Raw genomic sequence first — 23,507 nt, forward strand, 5'->3', positions numbered from 1 at the left:
AGCCGCCCACATGAGTCATTTAAGAGCTCGTCGAGAATTAGACCTTTAACCACCACCACAGAGTTTTAAACAAAAGTCTCCCACTCTGACCCCGATCAAGCCCTTCAAGCCCGCTCCCCCAATCATCAGCCAGTATTCCCTTTAACCATCCCTCCCAGTTTTCTTTATTTAAAATACTTTCCTTCCACCACCTGCCTCGGCCTCGCCCCACCCCCTTCTCCCCCGTCCCCCATACCCGCAAGGGTCAGTGCTCAGCTGTTGATGACGTGTCCTGCCCAGGTCTCGTGTTTGGTTCCTGGGTTGAGATGGGTGATGGTCACTTCCACCGCCTGCACCTTCTCATATTTGGGAGGGATGGAGCACACCTTGTAGCTCATCTCGTCGCCTTCCACCGGCACGTACTCTCCCTCGATGCTGGAGAGGAGGAAAGGAAAGAAATGACAATTTACAAAAGCAGTGGAAGCAAAGAGCAAGTATGGCATGTTGTAGTGATGTACTGAAGTCTTTCATTTCTTCAATCCTATTTAGTGCAGGAGTAACTGCGCATGTTTATTCAGATACTCTTTTTCACATGCACAGTGTTGTTTCGGGGTAACAGCAGCACTGATGGGGAAAAAAGAAAGAGTTTATTTTCCAGCCAATTAAAGCAGCAACATAAACTCAGCAGCAGAGGTTTGCTGGTTGTGTGTGGTTCTGCTGCTAATATTTTCAAGTAGAGTTTGCCCATGAAGTGCCCATTTGACTGCAAAACAGTAAAGTGGTGGAGTGAACTGTTAAACAATGAGCTGAAATTCACTTTAAATCTCTGTGAAGATGAAGGCAGCAGCAGGAAGTATTGTATTGTGGTCAGTTTTTCACACACACACACACACACACACACACACACACACACACACACACACACACACACACACACACACACACACACACACACACACACACACACACACACACACACACACACACAAACAGCCTTTTGGCTGGTTGGAGAAGAACACGTGTCCAAACCGACTCTAGAAGGAAGACTTTGTGAACTATTTAACCGTGTCCTGTTCTAAAGTATACATTGTGCTGCTTTTTTTCCCCCACCCCTGTGTGTGCGTAGGTGTTTAAGTGTGTGTGCATGTGTGCACTAGCGACGTCACTGTGTTTTAAGCCTGTCGGTGATAACAAAGGCACTGTGGTGAAGGTCATCAGATATTCTGTTGTCCTCCTACACACTCCTGCAGCTGCCGCCAAGCCCTGTGTGTGTGTGTGTGTGTGTGTGTGTGTGTGTGTGTGTGTGTGTGTGTGTGTGTGTGTGTGTGTGTGTGTGTGTGTGTGCGTGTGTTTCCCCTGTACACCTACACACAGCCGTGACATTGCTCAATGTCAGTAATTAAAACCAAAGCAGCCCTCTCACACTTCATCAGTGACAAAGAGGAAAAACCCACTCACCAGTTCAACCACTGTGTGAGTGCTCATTCACAACCGCCAATCCCACCACACACTTACTCTGAGATGTGGACAAAGATGTCTCTGCCCCCGTCCGATGGCGTGATGAAGCCGTGGCCTTTGGAGCGGGAAAAATATTTACACACGCCAGAAAACAGAGGACCCTCCGACGCACGAGCCGTCCTAAACAGAGAGAGCGAAACAGACGAAGGCACGGAGGAAGAGGACGAGAGAAACAACAGCGAAGTGATCAAGAGTGACCAACTTGGTCCAAATCAACTCTGAGCCACTTCATGAGTTAGCAGATTCAGAGTCTTTTCTTTTATGTCATAACTTGGAATCATATGGCAGTTTAACTAACAAATAATTTGTCATGTAGTTTTTACATTAACAAGGAAGGGAAGTTCTTATATTTTCAAATAAAAATAGAACTCCTTTCAGCAAAATTAATTCATTAGCTTTTTTAATCAAAGAACTACATATTTTGGACTGATGATGTACTCGGGCGTCTCCTGCCAATAAAAGCAGTAGAAGTGCTCCCACTCGGAGTCATTTAACATTTTCTATTGAAGAAATCCATTGGATTTTTACTTCTAGAAGCAAGGGCATCCAAAATACCTATTTGGATACGTGTTTCTGCCCTCCGATGAATTAAAAGTGCAACATTCACTTTCTTTTCAGCTGTTACAGGTTGGTGGAGACCAACCTGTAAGGGAAATATTTACTGTATGTTCATCAGCTAGTCTCTAATTTTGTCCGCTGTTTACCGGAGCCTTTCTCCTGAGAAACAGCTGCAATTAGTTTTAATTAAAGCAAAAACAATGTGCTAAAAAAAAGGCTCAAACTATGCTCAGATCTGAGGATAGTTTGAGAGACCATTTGATCGACTGTATATATAGAAATATTGATAAGTGCGGCTTTAAGAACTTAGGAGAACACAGAGACCCCGACCTCATTATGGATTTTGTTATACACATCATCAGCAATGTAAGCGTGCGCCGCCTTTTGTTTCCAGCAATCACGTCTCATACATGTATACATGCCTTCCAACATATCCCTTGGAATACACAACAAGCAGGCAAATGACTACTGTTGAAATGAGTTGTGTCAAAATAAGAGTTTTTAAATATGAAAAAACTTGGAGCAGTTTCTGTTTATAATCAGCAATACTTCTCCCAAAGAAAAAGCTTCCTGTGCTGGCTGGAAGTTCCCACACGAGATGACGGGATGTCACTGTCCACGGATCGTTTCATTGCTTCCACACGAGTGCTCACTAAACGGGGTCATCCGACATGCTCTAAAGGGTCCTTTCCCTGGATCTGAAAAAACTGATTAAGTCAGAGTGTCCGACAGGAAACAGTCGAACAGTTTGCCTCTGTTTTGTTCAACAGATTTTCTATCTGTAAATAATGCATTCAACCAGATTGACTTACAATGCTGCAAACATAGCATAATATTAAATACCGTTTTATCTCATTTAGATCTACAGTGTGTGTGTGTGTGTGTGTGTGTGTGTGTGTGTGTGTGTGTGTGTGTGTGTGTGTGTGTGTGTGTGTGTGTGTGTGTTTGCGTGCGTGCGCGTGCGTTTGTGTCCTTACGCTGAGCAGGTCCTGTTTCTGCGTGTAGGCAGAGGGCTGGGGATGAGGTAGCCTCTCATGGGGGAAGGCGAGCGGTCTCTATGTCTGCAGGCTGGAGGCTGCAGGGACTCTTATGGGACAAAAGAACAGTGTGTTACATCATAACAAATATCACACCTCATTACGGTACGTCACTGTCGGTTCCAGTACTACACCTCCCTACACCGGGTACCACTGTGGGACAGCGGAAGGACTGAGCACGTGCATTGATAACATTTTACAGCTTGATTGTCTTATATATGTTGTAATATCCCAGTTTATGTCCAAGGGGCAGAAACACTCTCTCTAGCTTTAAGGTTAGACTCAAAACTTTCCTTTTTGCAAAAGCTTATAGTTCGGGCCGGCTCAGGTGGCCCTGAACCATCCTGCAGTTATGCTGTTATAGGCCCAGCCGCTGGGGGACACTGAGCTTCTTTCCTCTCACTCTTTAACTCTCTGTAGACTCATATCTCACCATCACATGTCATTAACTTCATGCTTTTTCTCTCCCATAGTTTCTGCTTATTGTCTGTTGCCTCTCCATTCAGTTCCCTCGCTCACGTAGTTTTCTGTTCTTTATTTTGCAGATGTCCCAGCTATGGAGCTGCATGGCTCTGCTCTGCTGGATTAAGTTACCGCTGATGCAACATATCCAACTGCTGCTTTACGTTACAGACGTTCAACTGGTGAAGCATCTCTTGTATTTTACAGAGTAACGGGACAAGCAGAAGCAGCCACAGTGAGCTGTCAGGTGAAGAGGTGCAGACGACAAGCTGTACAGCTCCGACTCCTAAAGCAAGGTCAGCGAGGCGTGACACAAAAAGACTAATTTCTAGTCTTTCGAAGGACCTGTTTAAGACTGTTTAAGACACACTACTTATTCTGACAAAGCAGCTGCTCAAAAGGTGGCTCAAGTATGAAACAGCGCTTGTTTTGACCACTTATAATATTTAATCAACAGGACTGAAAAAAGTGGTCAAAATGGAGACATCTGAGGCCAAGATAGTCAGAATTTTATTAACTTCTGTGGCCTCCAAATGTCCTGGTTTCAACTTTTCAACAAAATTCAACTTGATAGCATCTTTTATGCCGTCTGGCTGAGGTTTTTTCCAACTTCAATATTACAGGACACTGCTATTCATTGTGTTAAATCAGTGGACTGCCTCTTTAAGACAGACGGTGTTGTATGTGTTGTCAACAGTCTAAAAGTTCCTAAAAAAATATATGTCTTTACCTGGAGAACGTGGAGATCCCGCAGAGGGCAGCGGAGGGGTCACAGGTCGAGCCCCCTGGATGGGCGTGGCCTGGGAGGACATGATGAAAGACGCAGAGCCAAAGGGTGGGGAGGAAGGAAGGGGGTGTCACTCAAACGTTGGCACAGCAAAGCTTGTTGAAAAACCTGGGGAGAAGATAATAGGAGAAGATTTAGAGTTGTCACACAAACAACACATTTATTACTGTCTGCTTAAGACATGAACACACACACACACACACACACACACACACACACACACACACACACACACACACACACACACACACACACACACACACACACACACGTGTTAAGAGTGTCACTGAGCCAGGTATAATTTCAAAGCACTTTTGTTTCAGTCCCTCAAAGAATATAATCTTTTCAAATTTACCTCCTGAAGCACAGACACACACACACACACTGAAAGCCCTCATTTCCACGGCAACAATAATTTGAGGACAGGTCGATGACACTGCGACCCATCAGAGATGGAGAAGGAGAACAGTCCCGTTATTCACCTCGGCCCGGGGGCTTACATCATCGGTTGTTACATCACCGGCTCTCTTAACCAATTAGGGAGAGGCAGAGAAGAAAACCTCCATTGATTTCTCCTTTCCATTACTGGTATGTTGTTGAATGGGCGCTACGGGGAAAAACACTGGGGACGGTAACACAAATATAAGAAAAGGATACAATGACAGAGGCACAAGAAGAGAAGTTCAGTGCCTGGATTCAATGTCAGTGTTACTACAGTTGTTAAGAAATAAGGGAGAAGCAGATTTTCCATTTTTCAGGTTACCAAACGCAGCATTTAATACTATTACAGGTGAATCCAATTAATAGAAATTTAAAGCTGCATTAACTAATATTTTTACACCTCTAGTGGATCAAATGACAAACCCAAAGCAAATTATAACACAATTATTTAGGTCTGCCCAGCTGAGCGCTCTAGCTTCTTTTAGCTCCTTGTTTTGGTTATCTGGCCCACAAACTTTGCCCTCAGCAAAATCTCAGCAGAAAACATTTTTCTGTAAAGTTCTAGTAAAAATCCCTTTAAACTACATGTTCAACACCAAACAGCAGATTAACAAAGTTGGTGGCTAGTTGGTGAAGAGGGTGACGCATTTAGCTGCTATAATGTTCATGTTTTTCCATAAGGAGTTGGTGGGACCAACTTAGTTTTTCCAGGCAGATCAGAGAAAGACTTTCTACAGTCAAAAAGGGTGGTTGTGCCATAAACAAAGAACGGAGGAATAATGTAACTTCAGCTTTTTCTTTTTTTTCCCCCTTGGTTTTAACATTAACAGTAAAATACTTAGCTAATAATTCCCAGGGCCCAACTGGCCAAACAAATAAATAAATCGATAAATGCAGCTTTTGGTTAAATATTTCTAGGAAACAAATAGTTAAATGATCATTTTAACAAAGCAAAGAGTGAGCAAAGAGAGATTGTGAACACTTCTAAAAAGGTACATGAAACCTTAATATCTTTGTTATTTACAAACAAATAATTACTGCTGTGTAGTTTTAGTTTAGTTTTTGCTTTAGGGATTATATCAGTTTTAGTTTGTCGGTCAGTCCACCGTACTGATCCAGACATATCTCAACAACTGTTTGGTGGATTGTCATGACATTGTGCGGACATACTGGACCACCCAGACGATGAATCCTACCAACTTTGGAAATTGAATTAGTCTAATAACTTTTTCAGACTAAACACCTGTAACATTAACATTCACATCTGCCTCGGCCGCGCTTCACAGAGGCCGAACTACAGCCCCACGGAGCTGCTAGCACGCTTTGAATTGTTTTTGATTATTAATGCTCCGTGTAAATTCTTTGTCAAACTGTGGTCTGACTATAGGGCTAAACTGAAGAGACAATAAAGTGTGCAATACAACAACAGAGAACCTCTGTGACTTCCTGTGGGTGTCAGGTAACGGACAGAAAACAGCCCTGATAAGAAAACAGGCACAATAACCGACAGGCAAGGCTGCTTGCTTGTTTTGATGGATTATCTAACACGGTGGAATCTGGTTTTTGTACTGGAAAAGGATGATTAATAGATATTGAAGGGCAGAAAAACAACCACCAATAACTTCAACTGGAACAACTGTGTGCAGACGAGACAGAAATATCTGTCTAAATCTGCTTCCAGATGTTAACGGGCTCTTTGAAGATCTGCAGATGCACAGCTAATTTCCGGGTTTCTTATCTCTGCGCGGGAGTTTTATCAAATCTACAGCACATGTATATTTTATCTGGGAAGGTTTGATCAGCGCACAGCTACTTGTTTATCATTCATTCTACGGGGGACACACACACACTGGCGAGCAGAGGTCTGAATATACACACAGTACATACACAGTTTCCAACCCGAGAGAGCAGTGAGCATGGCATCGGATCCATCTTAACTCAATAGATGAGAAGTTAATGCAATCAGGACAGCACGCATCCTTCATGACCATGACCGACCATCAACACACACTTGCAAACATTTTTCGATCTTCTGTTTACTGGGACATAGGAAACACCCTCCAAAAAAAAAAAACCTGACCTAAATTTATTAAAAGGTGTAGAAAGAAAGAAAGTAGCTTCTCCTGAACCCCTGCAGGGAAGCAGGGAGGGTCTATAGAAGGACATGAGAGGGAAATGAAGCAGAAAAGTAGCAGATAAGGACAAGATATTGGCCTGAGGGAGGTTTGGAAAACATGATAAGGTGAGGACAGATTTAGCCTGCAAAATCTTCACTTCATGCTGCTGTTAAAGGGCCACAATCACGGTTTTTGACTGCCTGCAACACCGTTGTTTTAACTCCTGAGGACAATTTCTGCAGCACACTGTACGTTTTCAGGTTGCGTTTGATTTCAGCTGATCCACGAAAACCAACTTGAAACTTGCAGTACGATGCTTTGCTCACTGTCTTTGGTGGTGCACACAAGGGTACTGACTTTAAAAAGGTTTGGCATTCATAAGCTCTATGCTTTTCAGAATCTTAAAGCAAACCAAACCTGAAACCATTAAGGCTGCAACCATCACTTTTTTCCATTGGTGATTAATCTCCTGATTATTTTATTGGTAAGTGTGTTATGATTTCCCAGATTCCATAGTGCTAACTTCCAGTCCCTTGTTATATGACCACTAGTCCAAACATTCAAAGATATTCTGTTTACTTTGTATGACAACAAGAGGCAAACTTCAGGAGTTTTGCACCTTTGCTTAAAAAGGATTGTAATCATTAAAAGATTGTCAAATCTCTATTTCAAACTGTCAAAACAAAAATTTTCTAGCAACTGACACATCCAACTCATTATTCAATATGTATCATGGCCAGTTAACATTTATCATATTAGCTGGCTTCATCCTCTCTGTTGGGCTCTGTAGAAGGGTTTGGGTCTCAGACTCATGGACGAACACTGAATCCTCTTTGGGTAACAAGTATAGCTGGCTCTCATTACAGTTTGAAAAGTGACAGTTTTATTCCTTATTAAGTATTTCATTTTCATCGGTTGCCATGACAACGTGTCATTTGTCAAAGTCACAAGACAAAAGAATAATCGGGCACGCTAGAGACTCTGCTGTGCTGACACAGCCGTTGTTTGAGCTAAATGCTAATGTGCTCACAATGTTTAAATGCTGCCGTTTAGCATGCAGTGATGTGCAGTAATTCATTTCTTTTGATTTCTTGTGAAGATTACGTAATATGCCTATTTTTCAGTAGGGCAAGGGACTATAAGTTAAAATGTAGTAATTACATAATTGTAGTAATGATGTAATTTCTACATTTTAAACTAATTGGAGTAATGCTCCATTACTCTGACATGTTATCAGCTGGTTTTAGTGTCCTCCCAGAAGCTAACACTAGATGGAGGGTTGATAACAGCTCGTTTTATCAGGAATCAGAGCAGCCTTCAGTTCTGATACAATTAGCTTAATGCAGAGGAGAGTTGAGGGAAGGATCCTCTGACCAAACAGAAGAAATGTGACTCTAGGTAAGTGTTGAGTTCGTCACTAGTTTTCTATCACACAAACAGTCAAATGTCACCCAGTTTTTATTCAAGTTCTGGATAACTCCCAAATGCCACCAAATCGTAGAGCAGCCTCTGTCTACACGGGTTAAATACAAGCTGTCTGCAGCAAGTGTGTGTGGAGGATGTGGAGTTGGTCGAAGGCACATGAAGAAGCTGGGGTGAGTATCCAAAGTAACGAGGGATTTTTACAACAGTCTTACTTCACACTGCTCAACAAAACATCTGTTTTGGACATAATTAACCTGTTTATGTTTCCAAAGGTTAACAGGAACAAGTAATGGCAACAGAAAATAAAGTAGGTAATGTGACTTTGCAAATGTGTGGTCGAAGTCCAGAAGAAGCACAAAAGGATGGTTAAAATACTATCCTTACTGCATAAAACTGAGCAGATAATTAAACACAATGGAGGAAAACACATTTTACTATTGTTAGAAAGGTTATTCTGTAACCAACAGGTTGAACGGCCGATCCTTCTTTCTCATTAAATACCTTTGAGCGAAGCACTGAGTGTCTCCCTTTCTATTCACTAAGGACTAATCGACATAAAAAAAGAACTGAATATACAGTATATATATACAGTGGGTACGGAAAGTATTCAGACCCCTTTAAATTTTTCACTCTTTGTTTCATTGCAGCCATTTGCTAAAATCAAAAAAGTTCATTTTATTTCTCATTAATGTACACTCAGCACCCCATCTTGACAGAAAAAAACAGAAATGTAGAAATTTGTGCAAATTTATTAAAAAAAGAAAAACTGAAATATCACATGGTCATAAGTATTCAGACCCTTTGCTGTGACACTCATATTTAACTCACATGCTGTCCATTTCTTCTGATCCTCCTTGAGATGGTTCTACTCCTTCATTGGAGTCCAGCTGTGTTTAATTAAACTGATTGGACTTGATTAGGAAAGGCACACACCTGTCTATATAAGACCTTACAGCTCACAGTGCATGTCAGAGCAAATGAGAATCATGAGGTCGAAGGAACTGTCCAAGGAGCTCAGAGACAGAATTGTGGCAAGGCACAGATCTGGCCAAGGTTACAAAATAATTTCTGCAGCACTCAAGGTTCCTAAGAGCACAGTGGCCTCCATAATCCTTAAATGGAAGAAGTTTGGGACGACCAGAACTCTTCCTAGACCTGGCCGTCCAGCCAAACTGAGCAATCGTGGGAGAAGAGCCTTGGTGAGAGAGATAAAGAAGAACCCAAAGATCACTGTGGCTGAGCTCCAGAGATGCAGTAGGGAGATGGGAGAAAGTTCCACAAAGTCAACTATCACTGCAGCCCTCCACCAGTCGGGGCTTTATGGCAGAGTGGCCCGACGGAAGCCTCTCCTCAGTGCAAGACATATGAAAGCCCGCATAGAGTTTGCCAAAAAACACATGAAGGACTCCCAGACTATGAGAAATAAGATTCTCTGGTCTGATGAGACCAAGATTGAACTTTTTGGCGTTAATTCTAAGCGGTATGTGTGGAGAAAACCAGGCACTGCTCATCACCTGCCCAATACAATCCCAACAGTGAAACATGGTGGTGGCAGCATCATGCTATGGGGGTGTTTTTCAGCTGCAGGGACAGGACGACTGGTTGCAATTGAAGGAAAGATGAATGCGGCCAAGTACAGAGATATCCTGGAAGAAAACCTCTTCCAGAGTGCTCTGGACCTCAGACTGGGCCGAAGGTTCACCTTCCAACAAGACAATGACCCTAAGCACACAGCTAAAATAACAAAGGAGTGGCTTTGGAACAACTCTGTGACCATTCTTGACTGGCCCAGCCAGAGCCCTGACCTAAACCCAATTGAGCATCTCTGGAGAGACCTGAAAATGGCTGTCCACCAACGTTCACCATCCAACCTGACGGAACTGGAGAGGATCTGCAAGGAAGAATGGCAGAGGATCCCCAAATCCAGGTGTGAAAAGCTTGTTGCATCATTCCCAAGAAGACTCATGGCTGTACGAGCTCAAAAGGGTGCTTCTACTCAATACTGAGCAAAGGGTCTGAATACTTATGACTATGTGATATTTCAGTTTTTCTTTTTTAATAAATTTGCACAAATTTCTATATTTCTGTTTTTTTCTGTCAAGATGGGGTGCTGAGTGTACATTAATGAGAAATAAAATGAACTTTTTTGATTTTAGCAAATGGTTGCAATGAAACAAAGAGTGAAAAATTTAAAGGGGTCTGAGTACTTTCCGTACCCACTGTATATATATATATATATATATATATACATACATATATATACATACACTGAGCTATATCCCAAATATTTAATCCAATGTGGAAGCAAAAAGATTAAACTCAAGAACTTGCAGTAAACAGTGTTCAAAACATGTGTAAACATAGAAAAATGCCAAAAAGCCAAGTCATTAGAGGTGCAAAACAGGATGATAGTAAAGCATAAATGGTAAGAGTTCAAGATGAGGACAGGCAGACTGTCAGCAGGTCACACATGAAAAATGCCCATTTGTGTATATGTAGATATAAATGTGCATACAAAAACCAGAACATTCATCCAAGACACACGCACATGCACACGCACGTTAAGGAAACTCATAGAGAACGGTTTTAAAACACAATTCCTGTGAGGTGAGACCTATTGCTGACAGCTTCAGTTTTCCACTGTGATTATGGTCTGGACATACTGTTCACCTTAACGTTCGCTCAGCCACTCTCAAGGGCAGACCGAATCAGTGACCGGTGTGGTTAAGTGTGATGACGTGGATGTCAAATGTTATTTTCTAAACGTAGCTGACCCCAGACCTGTCTATTCATCCAGTGAATTTGGGTCTGGTATCACCCGGCGAATAGATAAGATGGAAAGTTACAAATCTGTGATGAGAATGCAGCAGGCTTCTACCAGATATACAGCAATGCTGCTGACTGGGTGTCTAACATGCGTGTAGAGGCATGCAGAAAAAGCATGATGAGGCATACACGTGTGTGTGTGTGTGTGTGTGTGTGTGTGTGTGTGTGTGTGTGTGTGTGTGTGTGTGTGTGTGTGTGTGTGTGTGTGTGTGTGTGTGTGTGTGTGTGTGTGTGTGTGTGTGTGTGTGTGTGTGTGTGTGTGTGTGTGTGTTGTATCTTAAGAGGCTCGACCGCAGTGCCTGGTAAAGATGTAATCAAAACTATAAGGAGATAAAGCGCATTTGGCCAGGTTTGGGCTGACATTTAGAATCATTCTTTCAAAAAAGGAAGGGCTGTTAATGCATGACTAAATAGTCTTTTAGTATATACGTGTATGCAGCTACAGTCATGTAAAAATGTAATTACATCCCATGAAAACCGTTTGTCTTTTTTGACATTAGAATAAGCAAGCATTTTATCCACTTTAATACAGTAGTAAAATAAAGTTGCTATGCTGAGGAACAAGTAACACCTCAAGGAAAATTATCTTTTTCAATAATTCATTCAACAAAAATATCAAAAGATGTAATTCTGTGGAAAAAGTAAGTTCACCCTTGGCCTCAGAAGGCACTCACGCCCCTCATGTGATTTGCATAATTGTCCGCCAGTCTCTGACCACTGCTTGGTGAAATTTTTGACAACTCTTTCAATTTCTGACACGGGATTTGAATATGGACATTTTTCTATCCCTCCATGTCTTCTTTTGAACTAATTACTTGCTTAATTTGCTAAGTGCGTTTGGGAACATTATCCTGAAAGGTCCACTCCTTGATCAACTTGAACTTTTAGACAGATTACCTCACATTATCTTCAAGCACTGATGCAGAATTCATAGTTGAATCAATGACTGCAAGCTGCCCAGTCCCCGAGGTAGCGAAGCAACCCCAAACCATAACATTTCAACCACCATCTTCACAGTTGGTATGAAATCCTTGTCATGAAAAGTTGTCTTTGGCCTGTGCCAGATATGTCAACAGTTAGAGGCCTAATAATAACACTATCATAAAATGAAATCATCACCTACTGCCGATGGTCGCTTAGCCAGTCAACGTCAAATAGTACAACACGAGTTAGCTGCTATTTCTTTGGTCAGTTCCAACTTTGGCTGACTATTCTCATGTTAACGAGTGACTATGTCCATATATGAGGCTCAGAAGTTCCCTTTGATATGAATATATAAAGTCAGGTTTGAGTTGTCTGCCTGAACTCTAGTAACAGTATCTATAAAATATCAGATCCAGCAAATCAGTGGTTCTGGGGCTTTCTGAAAAACCAAACAAATGACTTCTTTTCTTTTTAATTTCCTCTGTATAAACAGAGCGTTGACCATCTTTCTGTCCCCCGTACAAATACAAACAGTAGCCAACACTCTTTGTCATTCTCTCTTGTCACGCACAGCTCTAGATTAAACCTGTGTCCTATGGAATTTTCCATGACAGTTCTCTGGATAACAGGCCACTGAGAGACCCTGCTGATTCAGCAAATACCAATCCACTGGGATGCAACACACACACACACACACACACACACACACACACACACACACACACACACACACACACACACACACACACACACACACACACACACACACACACACACACACACACACACACACAATGCATTCCGTAGCCCCTTACCCTTGCTTTAACCATCACAACTAAATGCCTAATCTTAACCCTTCCCTTACCCTAAACTCTAACAATTAAAACCAGGTCTTCACCCTCAAAAAGCATACCTTCCCCACAGGGAGCTCGATTTTTGTTCCCACAGTGGCACGATTATCCAAGTCTATGCGCGCATAGATTCGTACATTAACACATGCGCACCTCTGAAACGGCAGGATAAGACACGAACCACGCAGACTCCAGGTTTCATGGTGGCACCCTCTATGAGATTAGACACATTCATCTAGAGCTGCACTCACAGAGACAGCAATCTCGATAGTGTCTTTGACATTACATCAGCAAGTGCAGCATGTAAAGTATTGCTTATCTGTGATAATGAGTTCCTGTCCTAACCACTCAAGAGTCAGGACAACACGTTCATAGATATTATCTGCCGGACAGGGTTGTTTTCCTGCTTGGAGCAATTACAGCAAGGTACAAAAAAAAAAGTAGAAAGGGGAAGAATTGGATGAACTGATAAATACAGTGATAATTTTGTTCTTCCAATGCGGAGAATAATTTACTAGACCACTAGATCTTCATCATACTTTGTGTCTCCTTGTCTGAAAGTGGTATAATTAACACATTATATGTCAGTTAGTAGATACACATAAATCCAAATCGTAAAATTGCAGTTTTATGGGGATTTTCTGCAGCAGTAACTTCCTTTGGACGGAGACCGGTTGGCAGTTTCTGCCTGTGTTATGCCAAGAGGACTTAAGCCACAGCATATACTTTATATTTCCACCATTGCATCACAACACTCCGTGCCGACCCACGTTATTGCTTGACTAGGTTGACCATGGCTTGTCTGCAATGAGGCATCTTGATTAAATATTTCATGAAGTTATTTGTGATGCACTACAATAAATGTTTTGGCCTTTGGTGAAATCAAACTATTGAATCCTGAGGAGCAGAAAGTTCTGTTCCCTCGGAACACCTGACTTCTTATGGCTGGAGGAGGATGGACAAAATACACAAGCGGGAAGAGAAGACAACTGACAACAGTCACAGACCAGGAAAAACAGAAGCATATAATAAGTGCACAGGTTATCCGATTTTGAGTTCAATTCTTTTTCTGGCAACATCAACCTCAAATATAATCAGCCGGCCTTTTGGCAAATCCAAACGCAAGAAAAAAGAAACGGGGTAAGGAAAAAAAATGCTGTTGTCTTTGCACAACCATCATCTGAAACTGAAAAGTAGTAATTACGGCTAAGACAGGCTAAGACATGTGCCGAAGGTATCAGGGTGCACACCTGCAAACATCAGATCTCTCCCATACGGATTACACATTTCAATTACCAAGAGACAAATCACACAAAAGGACAGATGTGTTAAAGTGGAGAAAAAAATAGAAGTGGCAAAACGGGACAAACTTTTAACGAGGTCAGTGTCTTTGTCTGCTTCTCCATTTCTCTCCTCTGATGCTCGTCTTTTCCTTTCATCTTTTTCTTTTCCTCTATTATTTGTCTCTCTCAGCAGCTTCTTCACAGGTTCACTCCGGGGTAAAACAGAAAGGAGAGGAAATGTCAACGAGGACAAGATGACGGCAAAAGGAAAGAAAGCTTAAAATGAGGGACCTGCCTTTCTAAATGACGTTCGTGCCCCTTTAATATACTTCCTTATCGGAGATGGTGAGACTCAATGTGGCACCCTCACTTCAGCCCTAAAATAAAGAGCTGCTGCATTAAAGTGGACGGAGCTTCTGGGCCAGAAAATTTAGGCCAACTGCAATGCCACCAAGGGCCACAAGGGGTTGGCTCCAAAAAGGTTCAAGCTCCATTGACTCCCATTTAACTTCTCTTATGAAACACAAAGTCGATGCATTTGTTCCACGAGTCATTATTGTGTCATTCGCTCCTTCTTATTCATTTTCTAAAAGGTCAATCTGAAAATAATCCTATCATTAATTAGATAAGGCATTTTTAGGGGCGTGTGTGTTTGATTGACAGGCCTGTGGTGTCAGGTTCCTGCTATCGATGGGAGGGGCGTGGTGTCTTCGGGTTCCTAATCAGATCGAGTCAGATCCACCGCTCGCTCGTCCAAAAACGGTCACTTCTGGTTCACAAACCGATGAGTGACGTCACCGTTGGTTACCACTTGGCTAACATCAAGCGTAGGGGTGCAAATAAGAAAACACTCCATTACGGATTTATCGGAATTATTTATGCTCAGTCGACTGTTTGATAGAAAATATCCGAAAATAGTTCAAATCCACAGAAGAACTTATCTCACAGCTTGTCGCGTCTGTCCCACTGAGTTAAAGTGAACGGACGCTGACATTAACCACAGTCACATTATTGTTATCACTGTGGACCGATGGCGGTCCGGTTGGTGTGGCGTCTCAGCGATTTAGCAGTTGAAATGAATGACGTGGACGAGGCCACTCGTTGAAGACCTGCATGCGCCGAAGGAGAAAAACGAGACAATCTGCTTCAGACGCGTTACGCAACCCGTGTGGAGGACAGAAGGAAGAAAGCATTTACCTTCAACACAAACAGCCTATTATATTAGGCTTTCTGTGCTTTGAAGTCAGCGTGGGTGTGTGTGTGTGTGTGTGTGTGTGTGTGTGTCTTTCCCTTTATGTGTGTGCGCAAGGCCAAATGTGATATGCTTGTGTGACTGCAAAAGATGGTCTCGATCCTACAATTTGATGACTCAGCTGCCACTGTGCATCAATGCAGTGTCTCCCGTGTCAATAACACGCACAGACTGATGAGGGCTGAGCTCACGCTGCTGTCGGCAATCGGCAGCCTCCCGTTCACACGAGGAGCCGCGCGTCCATTTGCACGTGAGCTTCCGGCTTTTTCCAGATTTCAAACTCATACATTCGGCGTACCGTCTCGCCTACTTTGAACGTGATGTATCAGCATCGAACAGGACCGAGTCTAAAACAACGCTCACAGCTTTGTGACGCCGCACTTCATCAGGACAACGATGGGACGTCGATGTGAACAGTTCTCACGTGTACAATGTTAATCGGCTTAGTGAGCTAGTTGCTTGTATGTGCTACTTAGCTGAGGGTGATGAACGTGCAGTTTTACAGGTATTTTGTGGTAAAAAAATATTTTTTTTTGAAAAATATAAATTTAAATGATGGATGTTTTTTTTTAAATTTTTAAACGATGTACCAAATGAAGATGTGAAAATAATGTGGCAATGTGAAAATTGGTTGCTTGTACCGAGAGAATTATCAACACAATCCTCGGCTCCCTCCGCGGCTTAAGCAGCCTCATCATAACAGTAAAAAAAAGTTCCAACAATCTCCGCTGCACTAACCAACTTTAGTTGAATTCAAAACACTTCTTGTCATTTCATTTGGGGTTTCTGAAATTTTGGTTTGAAGTGAGAGGTTCTGTTGGAAAATGATATTATCACGCTCTTTGGATCACGATCAGAGTTCAGCAGTTACACTGATCTTTTTGGTCAGCTTAATGTTACCTAAAAAACCCATAAAAACTATGTTTTGTGAGGCCTTCAGGGCCCCAATCTTTGTGTGTCTTGTCTATCAGGATGATTCATTTTGTGCATAAAAATCAAACAAAGGAGTTCATTTGAATGGATTTATTCATACAGATACTTGTGCCTTTGATTAAAGTATTTTTACCTCATCTTTTTTTTTTTATCAACCTTTGAGCTCATGTTAATGGAAATCCTCTCACAAAGCTAAAATAATGTTGGCGCGCATTAAGAAACAAGCCTAATGTTGTAATTTACTATAGCTGTTCATTAACATGGTCTTCTATTATGAAATTGCAAACAGACACATATGTGCAGTCAGAGTCTCCACTCTGCTACTTTGATTCGTCAGTTGTTTATCAGGCTGTCAGATTTCACCTGCATTGGTTGACAACAGCAATAAATGTATATGTATATGTAAGATGATACCTTTGCTGTTGTTTAAGAATGACAACACGCATAATTCTTCGTTTGCTGTCGAAGGCACCCTCTGTGGCGTTTTTGACCACTAGCTGGGCAACCGAGCGATGTTTTTACAAATGGGTCCAACACGTATTTATCATTTTGCCACAACAAAATCCCACAAGGTAAATCCAGAGTTCTCCTTTCTCTCACCCGACTCTTTCCTTTCCCTTCAACTCCTCCTCGGTCTGCCCTTTCCTCGGGGCGTCACAACCTCAGCTGACGATCACCGCTTCCTGGATACGACAGGAAGAAAAGGAAGCGGCCGAGTTTCATCCTGTGTAATCACCGGAGAGGGGAAATTTTTTGCGGCTGTGCGTGATTTGACTTTTCGGGGGACTCACCTAAATGCCACACATGTTAAAAAAATTAAAAATTAAAAAATCATATCGATACGAGGTGCAATTAAAAAAACGTTCTGGCTGCGCCCGTTGCGTGCAAATGGAGCATGCCAGCGTGACATGCATGTACCAAGGTGAAACAATAACTTGCGAGTGTGAATATTCAAAGTTACGCTGATGGACTAACATCAGCCACCAAGTTACGCACGTTTTTGGGAAATCTGCAAAAAGAAAGTCTGAGACGTTTGTGGGGGGAAAAAAAACCATTTGAGGCAAAGGGTTTGAGCTCCCGTGTGACGGCACTTAGATTCACATCATCAGCTGAGTTTTAACTGCAAGAACTGAATGTAGAAGTATACACACCGTTGGATTTTTAGAGGTTTCGGAGATAATTAATTCAATTTCACATGTTTACATTTAGTTTCACGTTTCCTGAAATCCAATTTCAAAATAATACATTCAATTTCAAACTATGCCATTCGGATACAGTTTTATTCGGATTCAGATTCGGATTCAGTTTTATAATGCAATAAAACATCAAGCAAATTCAAATTTTGCAACCCAAATTCAGTTTTTTTTTATGCAGTCATTGAAGGTGAGCAATTCAAATTCATATAGAAATAAAGCAAATTCTGTCTTGTAGTGACAAATATTTCTGCCCATACCTTTAGGCTTTGGGCCTTTTTCTCCCTCCTGTGGTACCAGCTCCCGGTTTGGGTTTGGGAGCCAGACACTCTCTCCACTTGTAAGATTAGGCAACAAATTATGTGATAAATCTTATCATCTCTTAGTCCTACTGCCTTAGGTCTGTTTTTTATACTACTGTTTTGAATATCTTTTTTGGTATTAGTTTCTTTACTGCGTGTTGTTTGGCCATGTTGCATGGTGATTTTACACTCTAAATAAAATTGGATTGAATTGAATTCCTGTTTTTTTGACTGATTGATAAATCAACTAAATGGGGGAAGTTTGAGTGGTAATCATCATTCAACTGTCGAACGAACGGTTTCTACTCTCTTGCACTCTCTTTGCACTGCATTAGACGGTGAAACTGAGGCCGTGGTGAACTACGTCAGACAAACAAGACGCTCTGAGGGAGGCAAATTGTTAAGCCTGCAATGAGATACTGAACCTGAAAATTAAAGGAAAATTGCATGTTTTGGCCCACTTACACGGCTATTTACCAACTGGTAAATTACACACACCAGTGAATGATAACGGTGAAGAAAACTTTGCAGTGAACCCATTTTCTTCAGTCAATGCTGTCTACCATCAGAGAACTCAGAAATCCTTTTTTTTTTTACATGTTGGTGAGGCAGAAAATGGTGAAATATGTTGGACACAAAAATCCTTTCTGATGATGATTTGGATGGAAAAACTTGATGTGATACTATTAATAGCACATCTACATTTGGCCGGTTAGACACTTGCAATAAATACATTAGTGCAAGTAATGTAAATTCCATCATCTGCCCAAGTTTCAAGTATTCAGGTAGACTTGGTTTGTTTTTATTTCAAAAACTCACATTTAAAATGTGTATAAAAGCTATATATAGCTTGTCTTACACATTTTAAATGTGAGTTTTTTCTTGGTCACCTCCCTGACTAAGGCCCTTCTCCCCCGATCGCTCAGTTTGGCTGGGCGGCCGACTCTAGGAAGAGTCCTGGTGGTTCCAAACTTCTTCCATTTACGGATGATGGAGGCCACTGTGCTCATTGGGACCTTCAATGCTGCAGAAATTTTTCTGTACCCTTCCCCAGATCTGTGCCTCGATACAATCCTGTCTCGGAGGTCTACAGACAATTCCTTGGACTTCATGGCTTGGTTTGTGCTCTGACATGTCAACTGTGGGACCTTATATAGACGGTGTGTGTCTTTCCAAATCATGTCCAATCAACTGAATTTACCAGGTGGACTCCAGTCAAGTTGTAGAAACATCTCAAGGATGATCAGTGGAAACAGGATGCATCTGAGCTCAATTTTGAGTGTAATGGCAAAGGCTGTGAATACTTATGTACATGTGGTTTTTTCATTTTTGATTTTTAATAGATTTGCAAAAATTTCAAAAAACATTATTTCACGTTGTCACTATGGGGTACTGTGTGTAGAATTTTGAGGGGGAAAAATGAATTTAATCCATTTTGGAATAAGGCTGTAACATAACAAAATGTGGAAAAAGTGAAGCGCTGTGAATACTTTCCGGATGCACTGTATGTTCGGCCATCGTGGCTAACTTTGCTTGTGCCAACGCAGAAACAGTCGTTTTCATTTCGATGATTATGAATTTATCGTTTTAATAATGCGCTACCTTGTTTGGTGATATCCCTTCACACACACACACACACACACACACACACACACACACACACACACACACACACACACACACACACACACACACACACACACACACACACACACACACACACACACACACACACACACAAATCCTATAAATATTCCCCAAAGTGTAACAATGAGTAATGTGGTGAGAAGCACAGATCTGCCTCCAGGAGCCATTCTAGTCATATTTCATTAATGCGAGTGGAATTTGCCCTTTCGGCAAACAGCAGGAAACAAATATATGCAGACAATAAACTCGCATGCATTGGGCTTGTGCACACATATATTCAGTTTACGGAGCTGAATGAACAAACATGGGCCACAACAACATAAATCACTCCCTTTTATCCCGTCTTATCTTCCTGCCTCACCTCCATATTTTCTCTCCAAACTTCCATTTAAATGTTTTCCTTTTTACAGTCCACTGGCTCTGGACAAACACACGGGCTTTGCCCAAAGCACAGTAATGTGCTGCTTTTAGAGCACTTTTATAGCGACAGTTTGTGTTTGTCCCTTTTCCTGTCTGAAGGGATGGCGACACCCCACGTGCTCAAATCCAGCTCCATAAAAACAAATGCTTACCCTGATTTTCTGTGAAAGAACTTGACTGGCCTGACTTCAAGTTCACCCGACGCCTTTAGAATTTGCGGGTACAGAGACTGCAAGCCGAGTTTTGTCACCCAGCAGTATCACTAATGTCATTGTGGCTGAATGAGAGAAAATCCCTGTAGCCACTGTCAGATAAATCAAATAAAAGTCTGAAACCAGAAGAGTGGCGCATGTTATAGCAGCAGATTCATTTAAGATGAATGGCCATGGTTTGGACTGAGGTGTTGAACTATCTCTAATGGTAATGATCAGGAGTCCACATACCTCTTCTATTCCCTCCGTCTTCATCACTTCCTTTCACCTCTGCCTATCTCCTCCCTCGCCCTCTCGTTGTCAGTGTCTTTGGTTTTTTTTTGCCAACGGCCAGCGCTCACAGGGGACTATTAGAGCTGATCATATTGAACAACAACATGCGAGGCATCACCACATGCTGCATCTCGCTCGGCACGGAAATCAGTAAAGTAGGCACCCTGAAAACAAACGTTTTAAGATTTGACCTTTTTCTGCAGTGTCAAGTAAACCAGCTCAAAACAATAACATGTAGCATATGAGCTGCCTGAAAGATATTCAGATACATTTGCTCCTATTACTGCTCAAAGAACATGCCTCTGCAATGCCGAGATGAAATGCCAACACCACACCGAGGCCCATATAGAACCGTGAGGCGGTGCGTGTTTTAAGATACTATTCAAACTTGTTTTGGCTTTCGGTTCAGTTGTTATGGAGAAAAGACAATAATAGTTTGACAGACAGCAAAAAACACTGTGCCAACATCCGTGCATATTCTAGATTTCTCAACTCTGCCCAAAATAAAAAAGTAGCTGCCCAAGAATGTTTGTAATTGGCTGGTTGTATTTGGTCTTCAGTTGGCAATACTGATGGTGCGTATAGTTACATATATACTAACTATAAGAAGGTATAGTCGTAACAATCAGTACAATGAAAAGAGTAATCCTGTAATAGTGATGGACTCGTGAGTGACCTTGAAAAAAATAAAAGTAACAAATCAATCTATCACGACCAGAAATATTGCCTTTTGAATTACCCGTCAAGCTGGTACCTCCATTTTCCTAATATGCAACTCAACCACTGACAGTTCATTCGGTTATTTGTGCTTCCAGCCTCAAGCAGAGATTAGAGGCTGACTGGTGAAATCACTTCTTTCTCGCGCTACACAGATTTTGTTTTCGTTTTCGAGCTTGCAGTCGTCAGACACAACCAACGCCGACCTAATTGACATTACTCGTGGCAAGTTATCAGTCTTCCTGTAGCTCCTTCGGGAGCCACTAAAGGCTTTGGATACTTTTTTTAATTTATTATTGTACTCACCATCACAGTACAGACACGTACAATTTGTAATTTAAGTAACTAGTTTTTGAGCATGTTGCTGACTAATTGTCGAGGATTGGGAATGCACCTTAGAAAAACAATAGAAAAAACTCCTGGGGACAAATTTTGCAGACTCTTTGTGAAGCTCAATCGGCAGAGACTTTTCAAAGCAGCAGTTTGATTGGCATCCGATGACGCAAACATTATAAACTCCTATAAACCAGAAAAATATGTTTTTGTTTACCACTTGCCTACTATTTTATGCACTTATGGACTCCGGGTACAGCATGGGATTGATTCTGATCTATTATTCCCAGCATGGGATGTTTTCTGCATTGCATTCTTGTCTGAAGCTGTAGGCTATCGTTCATGAATGACTTTCAAATTCGAGCAAACATTGATAAACCTTCATGTCAGGGAGGCAGCCACCAAATGTAATGTTTACCATGTTGTTATTTTAAATCATTTCTGTTAATATACTCCACATTAGCTGACTTAGAACTGTCTAGAAGAATTTTGTTGTTGTCTAAATCGGAGAGGATTTTCAAGACAGTACAAAGAGCGAACAATAAAATGGACCGAACATTTAGGCCTGCTGGAAGCATCCATATGAAAGTCTTGTCAGTCCTGAACACTTCTTAACAAGCTGCAACATACACTGATCCACCATACATGTGGGTTAATCTGTGGGAAGATCTGAAGAGGAAGGGGGCACCTTAATCTTTTCAAATCAGCCACATCCTGACTATGTGATCACAACTCCACCTCTATAGAAATCGGGACATTTTCAGACACAAACAAGCAAATTCACAAACATCCTTTGCCCACCACATCAGCTGATGTTTTTCCTTGTTACAACCAACAACAGTCCAGAATCAGGGCTCAAAACAAGGGCTTTCCCTCCACCTCTCCTCTCCTATGTGCCTCATGCACAATCATCCTGAGAGTTGCTGAAAGATATCTGGCAACATCCTGCAGCTCTTAAGCGCCCACAAAAACTCATCATCATCCCCACACTTCATTAGCTCAAAATGAGCGATGAGAGGGGTGGGGGTGGAAAAAAAAACAAAAAATCTTTTCAAGTCTGTGAATTAAGGCTTTTGTCTTTCATAACACACACGCGCGCGCGCGCGCGCACACACGCACACGCATCATCGGCTCAGGTCCAGGTTTCATATTTTGCTCCCTCCCAACACACCCCTCGAGTAATTGAACGCCAGCTCGCGCCAGGAAAACAGAATCTGCAATGGAAATCAAGGAGTATGGAAATTCGTGATCTTAAGAAGTTTCAAAGAAAGAAAAAAAAAAACAAGTGACAATCTCAACAAGCTACCCCGTTTTCCACTTCGACCGCGAAACATACTTATTGACGTTATATGAACTGAATTCTTTGATTAAAATAACTTCCACTGAAACTTGACTGGAGGATTATTGAGTAGTGGACAAGTAAGACAATCAGCATACAGCATCAAACGAAGTGAACTAGCTCCTGCTGAAATTATGCGCGCGACGTTCATGAAGTAAACAGTTGGTTGTTTGTGAGTGTTTTCAGCGCATCACTCACCTTGTTGTCTCCAACCTCCGGACTGGAAAAAGAGCGTGCGACAGGTAAACAATAAAACTCGGAGGAGTTTAATTAAGTAGGTTATGTGTGTTCTCCGCTCCGCTGTGTTGGACGTGATAGGTATGAGCATCCGTTTCCAGGAGTCCAGCACGCGTGAATACTTTCTTTCTATTCTCCCCTCTCGCTCTCTTTTTCTGAATGGGCGTGACCGATCTGTAGGTACGTCATCTGTTACCGTAATGGACTCTACAATGCGACGTCAAAAACACGCAATGTACCGTAAGTACAAGCCACAACCCGCAAAGCGTCCATTTCTCTTTTAGGGCATTTTTTTTTCTTTGCTGTTAAGTCGTTACCCAAATGTTGACATTTTTGAGCCATTCAAATTGATCTCAAAATAGGGCAGTGAAGTACAATGCCTTCATACATTGTTAAAATATGTAAAAAAAAAATTAAAAAAAAAGTGCAACAGAAGTGCAA

General features: G+C 41.8%; 1 protein-coding gene across 3 annotated transcripts; it reads right to left on the minus strand.

Moving 5' to 3' along the window:
- Nucleotides 1–223: 223 nt before the first annotated feature.
- Nucleotides 224–23,187, minus strand: carhsp1 (calcium regulated heat stable protein 1). 3 transcript variants are annotated; one of them, XM_069710159.1, is made up of 6 exons: nucleotides 23,028–23,187; nucleotides 16,994–17,076; nucleotides 4,285–4,449; nucleotides 3,033–3,141; nucleotides 1,495–1,617; nucleotides 224–414 (listed from the first exon to the last, which is right to left on the minus strand). In XM_069710159.1, the coding sequence occupies exons 3-6, from the start codon at nucleotides 4,364–4,366 to the stop codon at nucleotides 252–254; spliced, it is 477 nt and encodes a 158-aa protein (XP_069566260.1). In that variant the 5' UTR covers nucleotides 4,367–4,449; nucleotides 16,994–17,076; nucleotides 23,028–23,187; the 3' UTR covers nucleotides 224–251. The 3 variants fall into 3 exon arrangements, with proteins under 3 accessions (XP_069566260.1, XP_069566259.1, XP_069566261.1); XM_069710158.1 differs by lacking the exon at nucleotides 16,994–17,076; XM_069710160.1 differs by lacking the exons at nucleotides 16,994–17,076; nucleotides 23,028–23,187 and adding an exon at nucleotides 14,296–14,395.
- Nucleotides 23,188–23,507: the final 320 nt, after the last annotated feature.

This window comes from Brachyistius frenatus, unplaced genomic scaffold, assembly GCF_029030835.1.
Source record: "Brachyistius frenatus isolate BFR_SWC_R1_liver_20210118 unplaced genomic scaffold, ASM2903083v1 Contig_90, whole genome shotgun sequence".
NCBI lineage: Eukaryota > Metazoa > Chordata > Actinopteri > Embiotocidae > Brachyistius > Brachyistius frenatus.

What these genes read in the sequence shown, in the direction of transcription:
- carhsp1 (XM_069710158.1), bottom strand. Translation starts at nt 4,366, where the DNA reads ATGTCCTCCCAGGCCACGCCCATCCAGGGGGCTCGACCTGTGACCCCT. An exon ending in GGGATCTCCACGTTCTCCAG is followed by an intron (nt 3,142 to 4,284) that starts GTAAAGACATAT and finishes TTGTCCCATAAG; the next exon opens with AGTCCCTGCAGCCTCCAGCC. An exon ending in ATCTTTGTCCACATCTCAGA is followed by an intron (nt 415 to 1,494) that starts GTAAGTGTGTGG and finishes CCTCCTCTCCAG; the next exon opens with CATCGAGGGAGAGTACGTGC.